The sequence below is a fragment of the Arvicola amphibius genome, chromosome 8 (genome assembly GCF_903992535.2).
Source record: "Arvicola amphibius chromosome 8, mArvAmp1.2, whole genome shotgun sequence".
NCBI lineage: Eukaryota > Metazoa > Chordata > Mammalia > Rodentia > Cricetidae > Arvicola > Arvicola amphibius.
In genome coordinates this window covers 103912540-103928491 of record NC_052054.1, presented here as the reverse complement: position 1 = coordinate 103928491, position 15952 = coordinate 103912540, and the positions used below count along the sequence as shown (strand labels likewise).

The following is a 15952-nucleotide window of genomic DNA, read 5'->3' as shown; positions in this document are numbered from 1 at the left end:
AGAAACAGGCTGAGCAAGCCATGAGGAGCAAGGCAATAAGCAGCACTCCTCCATGGTGTCTGCTTTAGTTCCTGTCTTCAGGCTTTCTGCCCTGTCTTCCCTTAGTGATGGGCCCATAGGTGTAAGGCAAAATAAACTCTTTCTTCCCCAAGTTGCTTTTGATCATAGCATTTTAACACAGCAATAGAAACCCTACCTAATTAGGCTTTGGACACGGAGAAAAAAAAATCTGTATTCAACTGAATCTTCTCATTTACAGTCACTGAAATTAGAATTTCTGGTTCACGGAATCACTTCATCGGTTCTCTTATATGGATCTGAAGATTCTATAAATCTGTTCTTACTGATGAACATACATAGTCATCTATCATTTCTTAGCTGCCTTTGGCGAAAACCACGATGAGATGAAGATTTCCTTGCAGCGAATCCTGAGTCATTCCATATGGGGACTGTCTTAGCAGTGCTGCTCAAGTCTTCCACATGTCTACCGTCAATCCCTGCGCCTGAAACTAGCATAGAACCCAGCGTCAGGATTGGCATCATGCTCCTTACTTTTCCTTTTTTTCTTCCAGTAACTCCTAGACGTTATTCCAGGCACCTCCTGACATTTCCCATTTAAATGATTGCTTAAAAGTTTTTATTTTGGTGACATTAGAATTCTGTTTAATCAGCCGTGTGGATAGAGATTTCCTAACTTGTGTTTTTTAAGAATGAGACTGTGCTAAGTACTCTTTAAGTGCGTTCCTGACATTCGTGTTCCCACACACTGGGCTTCTCCCCAGAGGCCAGCGTTTTAGGGACTAAGATGCGTGGCTCTGGCGGTATATATATTTCTTCATTTTTAAGTGTTTGAGACACTAATTTCAAATCTTCACACTAGCATAAAGAGACCATGGGAGTTTGGGTTTTCTCCTATCGTCTCCAAGTCTTGATGGTGTCTAGTTTTAAAGTCTGTTGGCTTTTCTGGGCAGAACGTCTTACACACTGCTTGCTTTGTTTTTACCAGTTTTCGTGGGCGTATTATCATTTGCGTATCTTCTTTAGTGAGTTATAAATTCATATTCTATACCAAGACAGGGATATTTAATGAGATCCTATGAGCTTCTTGAGGATTGGGCACACTACCATTTAGCAGTTTTGTATGTTCTGCGGGTATTTCTCCACTAATAGCTCCTCATCTTTTCCCATTTGTAATTTTCCCTTTGGAGTAATCAAATCAGACATTTACCTTTGATAACCTTTATTCCGCTTGTTAATTCCTTTACCAGCCAAATGTGTAAACACATTTTCTTCATGGTACCGTTAAGCGTTTAATTCCTCCACTGTTAACAACTTCGTTTTAATTTCTGGCAGGTGTATCCACCCATGTCAGATCCTCTCCTGATCAAGCAGCTTCATTGTAAGTTAGTGTCTGGGAGATACGCTCCCAGCTGTACTTTCATTTTTTCTGAATTTTCTTATTGAGCTCCAGAATGCACTTTGCTCCTTAAATTTTAAAATGGTTTTGTTTGACTCTAAAAAAAAACCAGTCAACTAACCCACCAAACAAAAACCTGCTAAGACTCTTTTAACATCATGTGAAATGTCTTCTTTTTTTCATTTGAGAAACATTAGCAGGATTTTTCTCTGAGTTAATCCTTTTCCGAATTAGTCTGCTTTTTTTTTTTTTTTTGCTGTTTCAGATCTTCTTTTACATCTGTTGATAAAAATTTGTTAACTTATTTTACCTGCATATCTTTTTTATCACAATTTATTCCAAGGTATTTTGTCAGCTTGGGAGAAATGACGGTATAAAGGGCGATTTTCCTTTGCTGTTTTGAGGCGGCCATTGATAAAGGATGGCTTTGTTTCTTGCATGTGTATCATGTGTGGTCCCACATTCCTAATCTCTGATTAGTATTAAAAGGTATTAGGCGTACAGTGACATGCGCGCAGTTTCCTCTTCTGAAATCTATACCACTGATTTCCTTTTGCTAGAACACATACCTCTAAAACATTGTGGTTCAGGCCATTTAAACTGTGATCCAATTACTTGCAAGTAAAACTGTCTTGATAATTATGATCATCACATTCTTGGCAAGGACATTGTACCTCTGGTATCACGGTGCATAGTTTGGTTAGGGATAGGCTGTGCATGGCTATCTATTGTTCTGACCTCTTTCAAGGTCCAGCAGACCTTGTACTGGGACATAGTTTTTCATAAATTGACATATTTTTACGAGGGGAGAGATGACCTTTTAGACAAAGTGAAATAATTCTTTCTACAAGGCTAGAGATTCGATTGTATCAAAATGAGGGGTGGGGTGAGAGACAGGACTATGTGCTCTTCTAAAGGACCTGGGTGTAATTCCCCGAACCCATACGGCTGTTCACTAGTAGTCCTACAAGATATGATGCGCCCCTCTGGCCTCTAAAGGCAATAGGCATACAAGCAGTGAACAGAGATACAGGTAGGCAAAGCACACACATATAAATCAAATTTTAAACCATGAGGCGAGGCTTCTTGGAATGGTCAGGCAAGGGTGGTGCAGGTGGCAAGATCTTAGGAGGGTGAGTCAGTTCACAGATTTCTTTTCCTCCCCTTTACTCCCCATCCATAAAGTGCCAAGTACTACCCAGGGCATGCCTGCATCCTTGCCCTCTTTTCCAGGGTGGGACCTGAAACTCTCTGAACAGCAGTGGTATTAGAGTTACTCATTGCACAACGCCAGTGCTTATAGATATAAAAGCCATATATGAGTTTATATTGATGTGCCTATAAAATGTGTCCTGGACTATAGTTTTACAGATAAGTGTTATCTTATATGGATATGATTTTATATGTCTGCTAAAGGATCTATATGTGGGAAAGGTCTTCTACATGTGTAAGATTATTTAAAGGTGACTAAGGCAACTTCACAAAGAAGTGTTCAGATCTCAAAGAGAACCCTTTAACTAAGACCAGGCACAAGGTATCGGTAAAAGGGAAGTTTTCACTGAGTGACAGCTAGGTGTATGGATTTCTTTATCCCTGTTTCAGGTGAGAAGGTTATAGAAAGCCACACAGGTTTCATGTTGCTGGAGAACAGGATTTCTAGCCTGGGTCTTGTGTCTGATAAGGAGAAAACACTACCTGGAGGAAAAGTGTGTGTGTGTGTGTGTGTGTGTGTGTGTGCACGCGCGCGCGAATGCGTGTGTATTTGTCTCTGTAGTGATGGACTTGTGATCTGACATGAGCCATTCTCCATAACTTCTTTTTGCTAGTGTATTTTCTCATGGCAGCAGAGAGAAAACTAGGGCAATGAATCAATTTGATTCTACCATTTTTGCATTCTGGATTCAGATTTTTCAAGTCTCAAATTGTTCTTATGTCCTCTGGCATCCCGGAGGTCCGGGGTCTTTTATCCATGGCCTGTAGGTATTTGAAGGATCTGGAAGAATGAGCACCTGAGAAGGGATTTCCTCTCCATGCCAACCTTTCAAGACACACACAGGACCTGGCAGGAAACTGTCCCATTCAGATCTTTGCCCTACTCCAAAAGCCAGGTGTCCTTCACTCGCCTTGCCTGGGCCGGTGGGGTGGGGGGCGGCAATCTGCTCACTATCCACAGAGACAGGTTCCATCCTAGGGTCCATCCCTTCATTCCACTGGTGAGTGCCTCACGCCTGAGTTGTTTGTTCTTCAGAAATCCCTACATGAAAGCTGACATTTCCCTGTACACTCAGAAGAAGTGTGGGGAGTCTTGTAACACCTCCTTCCCACGGCAGGCCTGTGTGTGCCTCCTGGGCAGCAATTCTTTAGTGTTCAAACTTACGAGTAACAGACCTGCCAGACTCCCTCTTCTAGTGCCTAGTACAGAAACACCTGTGCACTCCTGTGTCTGTGTGCAAGCATGTACACGCCCACACCCACACACTCACAAGCACACACACGCGCAGACCAGTCTTAGAAACAGTAGAGTCAAGTCTCTACTGTGAGCAGAGCTTGCACGACATCCCTTCTGGTGATGCTGTGCTGTGGCAGCTCCTAGCTGCCTTCCTCTCCTGCCGTCCTCCTGCCTTCTGGGCCTGTCTGGAATAGGAACAGGACTCTGCTCTGAAGGGCCCAGGCCATGGGTCTCTCAGTAGAATGTGTGTCCGGCACGAAGACTCTGAGTTTACCGTTCACCTTGCTTCTTCCAGACCACACCAGCTTATGTAAGGCCTTTGTTTCTCCAGAGCTTTTCTGTTATGAAAAGAACCTTGCTAGGCATCTTGGGAAGCATAGAACTGCACTGTGCGTCCTTGGGAGTGAGTCTCTGGGGATGGAGTCTTACTGCTATGCAGACAGAGCCAGGATGCAGGCACCCTCCCTTCCTCTCTCTTCATTCTGGGTTAAAAAATAAATAACAAAAAAAACCCCCGAGGATGAATGCCTCTCCCCAGTCTGGACTCAGTGGAGTCTTTGTATGCCTTGAACAACTAACTTTCATCTTGGCTGGGTTCCTGGGACCAGGCTTGCCCATTGGGATGGCCCCTTAATCTGCCTTCCTGAGCCCCATCACACGAGGGTGCCAAGGTTAAGGCAAGCTTTGGCAAGCCAAAGTATGCTTGTGCGTGACAAGGTCTGGGCGAGCCAGATCTGGGATGCAAAGAGCACCCTCTCCCAGGGTGGCCTGCTTTTCACAGCCAGCACTCCCTGGTCCGCCCTCAGCAGAGCAAACATGCCCCTCCCTCCTTGGTGGTGGTTGGGAAACCCGGAGTTCAGGGGCCGAATTGCTTCATTAGCTGATGGTGGCTGACTGAAAGCAGACTCCTGGATCTCTGATTCTTCCCCCAGCCCTCATCACGTGCTACCTAGAAGCACACTTCTCTAACCTTAATATCTTAAAGGCAAGTAACAGATTATGTGTTATAAGAGTATAATACAGAATTTGAAATATATGTGTCTTTGTCCTCACTTTCTGTCCAGAGCTTCACAGATGCCTGTAGTTTCCAGAGGGATGGGTGGGAGGACAAAACTGTAGGGGTTCCTTATTTGTAACAAGCTGTTCCACTTTTTCTTTTTCTTTTTCTTTTTTCTTTCCTTTTTTGTAGCTTATGCTAAAGGGGATAACTTTTGCAAAGTTTCTAAGGAGGGGAGCTGGGACCAACTTTGAGATTAGAGGAGAGGGCAGAGAAAGGGGCTGAAGGTTTGGGTGGATTACTGATCAACGATAATGTAATCACTCTAATCAGTCCCGTGTATTGCGCAATGAAGCCTGTGTGAAAGCCCAGAGAGAGAGCGGGTTTGGCGAGCTGCCAGGCTGCTGAAGATGGCCCCAGAGCACAGGGAATTTTCCTGACCCTGCCTCCATACCCTTTGCACTTCTCCATCTGTGTCTTGTTGCATTGCTGCCGAGATCCACTGTAATAGCCATTAGTGGATTGATGCTAGTTCTATGAGCCCTTCTAGAGAGCATGCAGAGCCAAAGGGACAAGCCTCCGGTCTGTAGCCAAGCAGTCAAGGAGCTGAGGGTGTCTGTAGTGGAGACAGTCCTTAACTTGAGGGCTTTGTCAACTCTGCTAAGTGCCGGCGTTGACTCATACTTACCAGCTGGGTTAGGAGTACAGCCCCCCCCCCCCCCCCCCCCGCCTGCCTGTCCACGCAGTCTGGTAACACAAGTGCTGTGTGGATAGATGCCTTAAGGAAAAAGTTGGTTTTTCCTTTATACGTATGTCGAAGAGTCGGGTACGAGCTCCTCAAAAGGGAGCTGGTTCTGTGCTTGTTGTTCCTTGAGTGAACCTTCACTACGTGAATGGAAATAAAGCACACGGATAAAATGGATAGCAAAGTGAGCCCATTTTCCCGCGGATGCGTACTGAGAGCCTCCGCTATACCAGACACCGATCTGGGTGCTGCAGAGACAGCAGAGAGTAAGAAGAGCATTGATTGACCCTGCCTCGCGCATGCTCCCGGGAGTCGGGGGGGAGAGAGTAGTCGGGAGATACAATAAATGTACATCATTGATCCTGCCCTGCGCATGCTCCTGGCAGTCCGGGGAGATATCTCACAATAGGTGAGATAGCGATGGCAAAGAAGGGAAGCAGCTCCAGAGTGACAGGCTAGGTTGTTTGACTGTGGGCTTACCAGGGAGGATATCACAGGTGGGACATTAGCAGAGCCTCAAGGACAGGGGACATTCAGAGCTGACATCCTGGTTTTTATGCAGATTGTCTAGGGGGAGTGTCTTAGGGCTTTATTGTTGTCTAGATGCATGATGCCCATGACAGCTTTCAGAAAGGAAAACCTTTAATTGGGGCTGGCTTACACAGACATGGTGCTGGAGAAGGAGCTGAGAGTTCTGTATCTGAATTAGCAGGTGTCAGGGAAAGAGAGAGACATTGTGCCAGGCTTGAGCATCTGAAACCTCAAAGCCCACCCCCACTGAAAGGCTTTCCCTGACAAGGCCACTCGTTTAAATCCTTTTAAATAGTGCCATTCTCTATGAGTTTACAGGGACCATTTTTATTTCAACCACCTCAAGGAGGGTAGAAAGCTGCAGACCCCTGGTCACATCTGACCTGAGCTGGGCTGTCACGGGAACATGCTCATCATGTTTGTTCACTGTAGATTTCACACTCCAGGGCTCTATCACGTCATGGAAATTGGTGGCATGCATCAATAAGAAAGGCTCGGGCCATTAGCCAGAATGTTTATCTACCCTTAATAGCAAACAAAGGGTTTCAAAATACATTCTAGGTGCCCTGTGGCTTTTTGAGCCCATTTTAGGACACGTGAAAGGCTATGCTGTTCTCACAGCGGTACTGAAATGGTTATTTACTTTTCCCAGATGCATCTTCTCCTAAGGGTACTGTAGAATTTTCTGGAAGCTGCAAGGATATGTGATTTTGCATTAGAACAAATGAAGAAGGAGATTAGGAATTTCAGCTGTTACCTAGGAGGTCGGACACTAAATGAACTTGAGAAAACATCAAACAAAGCCACTCTTTGACAAATTTCTAGCCCTCAGTTGATGCATGTTAGCAAGATGGGTTTTATTCTTGCTTGTATAGCTTAACTAGGAGATGTTTGTGTGTGTCTGAGTATGCCAACTTTAATTTCTTTTCTTTCTTTTTTTTTTTTGTTTTGTTTTTCGAGACAGTTTCTCTGTAGCTTTGGAGCCTGTCCTGGAGCTAGCTCATGTAGACCAGGGTGGCCTCGAACTCACAGAGATCTGCCTATCTCTGCCTCCCAAGTGCTGGGATTAAAGGCGTGCACCACCACTGCCCGGCTGTCCACTTTAACTTCTGAAATGGTCCCTTTGACTACATGAACCCACACAAACACTGTGAAGGCTGCAGTGGAAAGGTTCTGAAGGGCTTTGGCTTAGCATCTCCCAGGTTGGCTCCCTGAAACACTCTCTATCTGAGGCGCTATCCTGATTCTAGAATTGCAAATAAAATCTACTTAAGTTCTTTTTAAAGAATTGGTTTTGAGATTTTTATTTATTTTAATTTTATGTGTATGAGCATTTGCTTATTTGTGAATCTGTGCACCATGAGCTTGCACTGTCCACAGAGATCAGAAGAAGGTATCAGAGCCCTAGAGCTGGAGTTACAGTTTTCAGCTGCCCAAGGGAGCTGGGAATCAAACTTGAGTCCCCTAGAAGAGCAGTCAGTGCTCTTAACTGCTGAGCCTTGTCTTCTGGCCTGATCCTGCTTTTGAGGCAAACACTCCTGTACTCCAGGCTGTCCTCAAACTTACCACTAGCTGAGGATGACCTTGAACTTCTGATCCTTCTGCCTCCACCTACCTGATGCAAGGATTATTGACTAGGCAAACGTTTTACCATCTGAGCTTCATCCCTGGCCTTTAATTAGTCTTTTTTTTAAAGATTTATTTATTCTTATGTGTATTGGTGTTTTGTCTGCATGTCTGTGAGGGTGCCGGTTCCTCTGGATCTGGAGTTAGAGACAGTTATGAATTACCATGACAGTGCTGGGAATTGAACTCAGGTCCTCAGGAAGAGCAGTCAGTGCTCCTAAACACTGAGCCATCTCTCCAGCCCCTCAATTAAGTTTTTAAATTACACTTGTCATCATTTCCTACCGTTTAATGATCGTGAAGAAATTCTAAGTCCAATAGTTTATGAGCAGCTGAGCTGCTAATTTTGAAGTAGCTAATTTTGGTTTTCTTTCAAAAGCTACAAGGATAACAAGAAATATCCTTTGCTTAGGCAGTATCCTTAGTGTCTTGCTCATATGCTGGTCATAACTGCGTTCTGAGCTTGTACCATGCGAGAAGATGGGTGGGGGTTAAGGCTTAACTTGCATATCCCCCTTCCCCCCCAAAAGAACATTGAAGTCGATGCCCAGGTCAACCTCTGACGTTGACCTTAGTTACAGTCATTGCAGATGGAGGTAGTGAAGAGGAGATCCTTAGGATGGGTCCTATCATAGTAAGACTGGCATCCTTATAAAGGTAGGGTCGTATGGACCAAAGACGCACAGGAGAAGGTGAAGATTAAGAATTTGGGGGACAGGGCTCTGTGTTGCTCTGAACATTATGTCCTCTTTTAAGTTAGTGCTTTCTTCCTGTTGTGAACAAAGTTGGCAAGAAAGTGTCAAAGCATTGAAGGGGGGGGGGGAGAGCGCGCCACTCCTCCACTGACCTAATGAGGCACAGGTCTGCAGGGGGTGGGGGGGGACCCTGAACTGCTCCAGGTTGTCCTTTAACAGTTAGCAGGAAAGATCCCCTGGAGAGGGAGAGATCCATTAGTGGAGATAGAGCCAAGAAAACCTAGACTCTCCAAGGAGGCTTGATAAGCTATGAAAAGTGAGTTATGTGCTTAAAATTGGTTAAATATTAATTTTTCTTCCTTTGTAGTCGAGGGCATGATTCAGAGCAAGGGAGAGGAAGGCGTGGAGTATTAAAATCACTGAGTGCATTAGAGGGAGTAGCTTAAAGTGCTGTGGCTTCAGGAGTGTTCACTGTTGTTGCTTTAACTTCCTCTAGGATGGCTTGCCTTCCTGCTGCTGCTCAGAGAGTTCCTGCAGGGTTTCTCTTCTTAGTGCTTTGGGGCTCGGTTCTAGGTGACAAGCTGCTGGTGGTCCCCCAGGATGGAAGCCACTGGCTTAGCATGAAGGAGATAGTGGAGCATCTCAGTCAAAGGGGGCATGACATCACGGTGCTAGTACCAGAAATCAGTTTGCTTTTGGGAGAATCCAAATACTACAAGAGGAAAATCTTCCCGGTGTCCTATGACCTTGAAGAGCTGCAGACCCGTTACCGCACCTTTGGGAACAACCACTTTGCTCCCCGCTCCCAGCTGATGGCTCCTTTCAGAGAGTACGGCAACAACATGGTCATTATCGACCTGTGCTATTTCAACTGCCAGAGCCTTCTGAAGGACTCCGCCACCCTCAGCTTCCTCAGGGAGAGCAAGTTTGATGCTCTGTTCACAGACCCAGCCATGCCCTGTGGTGTGATCCTGGCTGAGTATCTGAAGCTGCCCTCCGTCTACCTCTTCAGAGGTTTCCCATGCTCTCTAGAGCACATGCATGGACAAAGTCCAAGCCCGGTGTCCTACGTTCCCAGATTCTATACCAAATTCTCCGATCACATGACATTCCCCCAACGGGTGGCCAACTTCATTGTTAACCTCGCGGAGAACTACCTATTTTATTGTCTGTATTCAAAGTATGAAGCTCTTGCCTCAGATCTCCTCGAGAGAGATGTGTCCCTACCGACCTTACACCAGAACTCTCTGTGGCTGTTACGGTATGACTTTGTGTTCGAATTCCCCCGGCCAGTCATGCCCAACATGATCTTCATTGGAGGCACCAACTGCAAGAAGAAGGAAAAACTCTCTCAGGTGGGTGGACTCCTGTCTTCTGGTCATATCACCTCTTCACAGGCAGATGTGACTCTCGTCAGCTGGGGCACCCTCTTCTGTATTTAGCATCGCATCGTCACTGGGAAGTTGGTCACGGGACACAGTAGTAGGCAAGGGAATGCTGGGCTCAGAGGAGAAAAGATGTGTGTGTGTGTGTCCTTAAGGCTGAATGAAGACAGGGTTCTTGCTTGGGTCAGTGATCTGGTCACAGTCTTAGAACCTTTGAATGAGCCTTAGAAACCTTTGGTCCACAGAGGTGAAAATTTGACTCAGGGCACAGATTCAGACCAAAATGCTTAGTCCAACCAGCTTAGTGCAACCAGCTTAGGCCAACAAAGGTCCAAGGTTATAGCTCCCAAAGTCTGGCTTTCACAGGAGCCTAGTAAGCATGGTCAGTACAGGATTAAAGGGATATTGACAACTGTGGAGGAATGTGTGACAGGATGTAAGTGGCTTCTAAAATCTGATCATTTGCCCTCTGGCCTTTATCAGAAAGATGTGGTGGTCCAAACAAGCATCTCTTTATGGTTTAGGATATGCAACTAGTTTGGAAATAATAATGTGCATTTTTAATTCAGCTGAAGGGCACCAGGCCAATCCTGTCTTTTATCTAGGATTTCCTTCTGAGGAGAAACCCTCCAGCAGACCCAGAGAGCCTTTCTCAGACTTTCCTACCTGCTGTGATGGGCATGCTTAGAGCCAGGGGCACTGGTGGAGGCACAGTGCTGCAATCATTGTGAAGATTGGATTTGGGTCTTGGGAGCAACCTCGTGTTTACCTAGCATGCGTGTGGCCCTGGGTTCAAGTCCCATCTCAGTAATAAGAAAAGCAAAGGAAAGAAAGATGTAGGGACAGAAGAAGGAAGGAAGGAAAAGGAAGGTAAGGGAAGGAAGGAAGAAGGAAGGAAAGAAGAAGGAAGGAGGGAAGGAAGGAAGGGAAGGAGGGAAGGAAGGAAGGGAAGGAGGAAAGGAAGAGAAGGAGGGAAGGAAGGAAGAAGGAAAGAAGAAGGAAGGAGGGAAGGAAGGAAGGAAGGAAGGAAGGAAGGAAGGAAGGAAGAAGGGAGGAGGGAAGGAAGGGGAAGAGAAGGGAAAGGAAGGAGGGAAGGGAAGGGAGGGAGGGAGGGAGGGAGGGAGGGAGGGAGGGAGGGAGGAAAGAAGGAAGGAAGGAAGGGAGAAAGGAAGGAAGGAAGATTTCATTTGTTCAAAAGAAGATACTGGTCTAGTCTACCACGAGGTCACAAACCTGTACTCTGAGCACTCAGAACACTCAGAGGAGCTGAAGTGCGTGGGGTGGCTGATGTAATCGGGGACAGCCTGGAAATGGGAGAATGAGGGAGAGAGTAAAGGACAAAAGGGAGGCAGGAGAGGGAAGGAGGGAAGGGGAAAAGAGAAGAAAGAATAGAGAGGGAGATGAAGAACCGGGGAAGAAGTGGGGAAGGACCAAGAGGGCAAGAGGGCGAGAGGGCTTACCGGAGAGAATAACTTTAAGCCTGGGTCTGCAGCTCACAGAGCACTCTCCCTGGGGTGCACCCCCCCACCGAAGTGCTGATTCATCCCTACCGTGCACTTTTTAAAGCCCTCATTTAACCCAGTGTCTACCATGCCTGTGATGTGTGGCTACTTTCTTTGGAGATTGCAAAACGTTTTGGCTTTGAATTTCTGTTAATCAGTTATAAATGCTGGAGCGAGGCCAGGTTCCCACTCGGTGTTCAACATCAGTGTCCAAAATAGCTAGAAATTTAGCAATAATTTAGGTAAGACTGGATCAGATGTATGCCTTGAAGTTTTTTTAAAAAAAAGTTTTACGTATCTTTTTATCTTTCTGCTTTAAGTGAGTTACCAAAAACCCTCAAATATAATTTGTATAGCATTATAGACTCACTCATTTAATGTTTACGGTTTAATGATTTTTGCCCTGGTTTTCTTTCTGTTGTGTAAAAGAGCACACTGACGAGTAGCAGCTTAGGGGAGGACAGGGTTTCTGTGGCTTTACATTTCTAAGCCACAGTCCATCACTGAGGGCAGTCAGGACAAGAACTCAAGCAGGAACCCTCAGGGGAAGTTGCTTGCCAGTTATTGATTTTTTTTCACAGTTGCTTCACCATTTTATTTTCTCACTAGTAATGAACGGAAGGTTCTAGTTTCTCAGCATCTTTGCCAACACTTGTTACTTTCCACTTAAAATTTGTGGCCATCCTAGTAGGTAAGAATTCTATAGAATTTTTATTTTCCTTTCCATAATGGCTCAGTAGTCGCCATCTTTTTGACTGCTTACTGGCCATTTTCGAGTCTTTTGGGGGGCGGGGCGTCAAGGCCATTGCGCGTCTCTAAACTGTTTCTATACTTGTGGTTAAGTTGTAATGTTTGTAGGATGTATACATTCTACATGGAACTCTCTTACCAGGTTATTTTTCTTTGTAGTTTCCCTCTTTATGTGTCTGAGATGTGCATGTGTGTGCGCATGCGTGCATGCATGTGTGTTTGTGTATGTGAGTGTAGGTACAAGGGTGCCCATGCGGAGGTCAAAGGACACCTTTCTACTTTTTTTTTTTTTGATTTTTCGAGACAGGGTTTCTCTGTGGCTTTGGAGCCTGTCCTGGACCTAGCTCTTGTAGACCAGGCTGGTCTCGAACTCACAGAGATCCGCCTGCCTCTGCCTCCCGAGTGCTGGGATTAAAGGCGTGCGCCACCACCGCCCGGCTCACCTTTCTACTTTGCATGAGATGGAATTGATGGTTGCTCACTGCTGTAGATGACAGGCCAGACGACCCATGACCTCTTTGGATGCATTTGTCCCCGCCTCCCATCTTTCTGTAGGTGTGCTGGGGTTACAGATGCATCCACATCTGGTTTCACATGACTTCTGGGGATCTGAGGTCCAGTCCTCAGGCTTGTTCCTGAAAACACTCTGCCTAGTGAGCCATTCTCCCTAGCTTTCCTTTACATCTCTGATACCATCTAAACAGGGGTCATTAAAGGGTCTGTTTTGAGAATGTCGGGCAGGCTTCTGCGCGTTTGGGTCCTCTTGAACAGCCTTCAACACTGTCTTGTACTTTTCATTTAAGACTCACATTTTTTTTAATCTATTACTGAAATATTTTATTTATGAGCATTTGTGCATGCATCTGTGTGGAGGTGTAAGTGTGTGTGGAGGGTACCAGAAGCCAGAAGAGGGTGTAGGAGCCCCTGCAGCTGAAGGAACAGGTAATTTTGAGCACCTGCCATAGTTGCCAGGTACCAAGCTCTGGTCACCTGGAAGAACAGCAGGTGCATTTTAGTTTTAGGTGTAATTTTAAATGGGATTGTTCCATTTTAATTTTGAATTCTATATTACCAGGATATAGACATAGAATCAATTTTTTGGATAACGGTCATGCACCCTGTAACCTTGCTGGATGTTTTTGCTGTTGACGTTTGTGGTGGATTTCTTAGGATTTTCTAAATAGAAGATCATGAGCTCTGTAGAGATTGTATTTCTTCCTTTCCATCCTGGGAGGATTTTTTATTTGTTTGTTTGTTTTCGCTGCTTAATTGCCTAGTTGGGTTGTATGAGGAAGGAAGACATCCTTTCTCTGCTCCCAGTCTCGAGGGGAAGTATTTAGCATTCCACCAGTACATGCTATACCTAGAGATATTTGGGTAGATCCTCAGATTAAAGCATTGAGATAATTTCCAACTGTCACTAATTTGTTTCGTATTCTTACGATCCAGGGCTGCTGGATTTTTGTCAAATGCAATTCTTGTGTCTGTTAAGTTCACCCCGTGGTTTTCTTTGCTCTGTGACAAAGTGTAGTGCAGCAGATGATCTTAGGCCAGCTTTGTCTTTCGGGGACAATACAATTGTAACTATTATTATCCTATTGTGACCCTTCTTATGTGTTGCTAGATTTGGTCTGACATTATTTTGCTGAGGATTTCTGTGTACATATTCGGGAAAGACATTGGAAGGTGTATACATTTTAAACATGCATTTTGCAATGATTTATTTAGTGCAGGGTGAGGGTGCACACACTATGGGTGTGCATGTGGACATCAAGGGGACGGCTTGCAGGAATTAATTCTGTCACCATGTGTGTTCTGGGGTTGAAATCCAGCAGTCGGGCTTGATGGTCAGCGCCTATGTGCTGAGTTCTATCTCAAAGAAACAATTTGATCTTCGCGGGATGGCCTTGTAGGATGAGCTGGAAATGCTCTCTCCTCCCCCACTGCTGTGAAGAATTATAGCTGATTATGTACGTTGTTCCTGTTTTCTTCTACCAGGTTCATAGTTGACCAAAGTGTCACTGAGGTAATTTAGTGGCGAAGCCCCTGTAATGGAATAAATAGGTACCCTCTTGCAGGCCTGTTCCCATCCCTCTCCAAGTCCATCTGAAAGGTGATTACTGGACATAGTTTTGGGGCCTGGGATGCTTCACCCACAGTGGAGAAGCACTTTCTAGAGTGCGGTGTCTTCAAGGCTTCCAGGGTATGATGCTCCCTCCCACCCGCAATTCTGGATGACCCTGTAGACAGGCCTCTCTGTACGGCTCTTGTGCGCCCCCTGGTGGATATGTCCTTTTCCTGCTTTCACATGGGACTGTTCCTGGGACCAGGCTGCTTTTAATTTACTCTTCCCTCTGCACAAGCGAGTCAGTTCAGGCTGACCCCCCTAGATACGCCACCACTCCTTCGAAGAGCACAGCATGGCTGTCCTACACTTCCTTCTGTAATTTTCTCTATGCTGGGTATGAAACTCAGGAAACCTCGTGGTGTGGCACACGAGGCTTTGTTACAGGGTGAATTGGGATTGCAATTGCAAGGGGGAGGGGGGAAGAAGGAAGGGAGGAAGGGAGGAAGGAAGGAGTTGAGGACTATGCCCCAGGACCTTCAAATGTTGCTCATTTAGACAAATTACCTCAGTTGCATTTTGGTCATGATAGAAGAAAGCAGGAACACATTTTTACACCTCTGAATACCTCCTAGGACACAGAAGGTTAAAAATACAGTTAAGAGTCAGTTGGGGTCCAAGACCCTTGGCCCTGAAGACTTGGATATTTTCTGAGTGCTTCCTGCAGCCAGCTCCTGCACTTCCTTTCCTCTGACTCTTATGGCCTTTTGTTCTTCTCCAGTCTCAGGTATAAACTATCTTGCTGTCCCAATTCTTTTTCCTTCCTTCTGGGGGCTCCCGAACTGTTTAGCTTCTTTGTTTTTAGCTGTTGACAGGCTTGACAGGACCCTTCCGCAGCCTGGCCTGCAGGCACGCAACTACGGCTGCCTCTGTTGCTTCTTCCATGTTGCTCACTCAGTCCTCACTACTGAGAGACAGCCTGGCCCCTAAGGCCACACAAGAAAAGGCATTCCACAGGAGGGTGTCCAAGAGACAGCTCCCCCAAGGGAGCAGGAGCCGCCCAAGGCATTTGAGCCAATCCTAGCCTGCTTCGCCTCTTTAGCCATCTGAACGGACCAATCACAACCTTGCCTCCTTAGCCCCAATCACAGCAGCTCCTCTGCCTGGACGAGGGGAGTGCTAGCCAGGCGGCTTGGGTTGAGCCCCTGCTGGGTGATCTAGGGTTCACTAGAGTTCATGGTTCTGAAAGCAAATTTTCTGGCATAAACAACCCTGCACGGACCTGGTTGAAGCTTTTTCTTCAGGAGCCAAGGTAGTCAGCTGCAGTCTTTGTACTGCGGTGTCTCGAGGCTTTCACGGAGTGTTGATCTGCCTGCTGCTGTTTTGGGGGTAGTCTGTCTGGCTGTTAGACAATAGTCCTGTTGCTCAAGGTAGGCAGGTCAGTGTGAAGAGTCCATCAGCTGCTAATGAGGGCGTCGGTTTGCCTTACCGCCCCCTACCCCCGCAGGACTTGCTTTATTTTCATTAAAACTACAGTGATTTTTTTTTTTTTAAAAAATGGTACCCTAAAGAAGGTGGGTTCCCCCTAATCTGTCTAAAGCTGATACCACAGGCTGATGCTTCTTGGATATTTCAGGAGGGTAGCCCTGCCCATACCGGAATAGGACTGAAGGGCTCTAGAATGTCTAGAGGCCAAGCACACACCACAGGCCTCCACATCTGGGTTCTTTGGTGTAGCAGCCCTAGGAAAGACATCTCTGCTGCTGCTGCTCTGGCCATCTCCCAAACTC

General features: G+C 46.0%; 1 protein-coding gene across 2 annotated transcripts in view; it reads left to right on the top strand.

Annotated features, from left to right (window-relative positions):
* The window catches only part of LOC119820716 (UDP-glucuronosyltransferase 1-6), a 94604-nt gene that overhangs the window by 32357 nt on the left and 46295 nt on the right, over positions 1–15952 (top strand). Inside the window, exons 1-2 of one of the 2 annotated variants that reach the window (XM_038339263.2) lie at positions 4714–4851; positions 8957–9815. The exons of the other annotated variant lie outside the window; for it this stretch is intronic. Coding sequence (XP_038195191.1) covers positions 8958–9815 — 858 coding nt within the window. The 5' untranslated portion in view covers positions 4714–4851; position 8957. Of the gene's footprint in view, positions 1–4713; positions 4852–8956; positions 9816–15952 lie in introns of those variants that run through there. 2 annotated transcript variants of the gene reach the window in all.